The sequence below is a fragment of the Seriola lalandi genome, unplaced genomic scaffold, assembly GCF_002814215.2.
Source record: "Seriola lalandi dorsalis isolate HSWRI2012SDOR001 ecotype SW California unplaced genomic scaffold, Sedor1 jcf7180002053901, whole genome shotgun sequence".
Lineage (NCBI taxonomy): Eukaryota > Metazoa > Chordata > Actinopteri > Carangiformes > Carangidae > Seriola > Seriola lalandi.
Window position 1 is genome coordinate 6,185 of NW_019524454.1, and position 520 is coordinate 6,704.

Below are 520 nucleotides of genomic sequence, written 5' to 3' on the forward strand. Positions count from 1 at the left end.
AATGGACTGCACTTATAGAGCGCTTTCTATTCCTAGACCACTCAAAGCACTTTACAATACTTCACATTCATACATTCATACTCTGATGGAACAGCCATCGGGGGCAACGTGGGGTTCAGTGTCTTGCCTGGGGAAACTTTGATGGGAATTGGAGAAGCCGACCTTCTGATTAGTGGATGACCTGCTCTTCCTCCTGAGCCACAGCCGCCATATTAACAAATTTCCTCATCAGCTTTCGTTGATTTTGTGATGAACTTGTTCCGTCCGCATCGTGTTCCTCCGTCTTCGTGACGTGTCGCCGCTGTTTGTGTTCAGGAGCTGTGCAGGGAGATCAACCACAAGATCGACGTGATCGATGAGGAGAGATACGACCTGGAGATGAAAGTCAACAAGTCCAACAAGGAGGTAGATTAAATAAAATAATTCAACATCTTAAATCCTGCAGTGGTTTCACTCATCATAAACTCACGCTGTTTTCCCAAATATTCTTCAAACCTACATAACTTTATTTTAAAATGTA

The 520-nt window shown here is 43.7% G+C and overlaps 1 protein-coding gene across 1 annotated transcript in view; it reads left to right on the forward strand.

Annotated features, from left to right (window-relative positions):
• Window positions 1-309: 309 nt before the first annotated feature.
• Window positions 310-520, forward strand: part of LOC111652087 (troponin I, fast skeletal muscle-like) — a gene marked incomplete at its 5' end in the record, with an annotated part of 1,693 nt that continues 1,482 nt past the window's right edge. Inside the window, one exon of the mRNA XM_087172924.1 lies at window positions 310-405. Coding sequence (XP_087029050.1) covers window positions 310-405 — 96 coding nt within the window. The remainder of the gene's footprint in view (window positions 406-520) is intronic.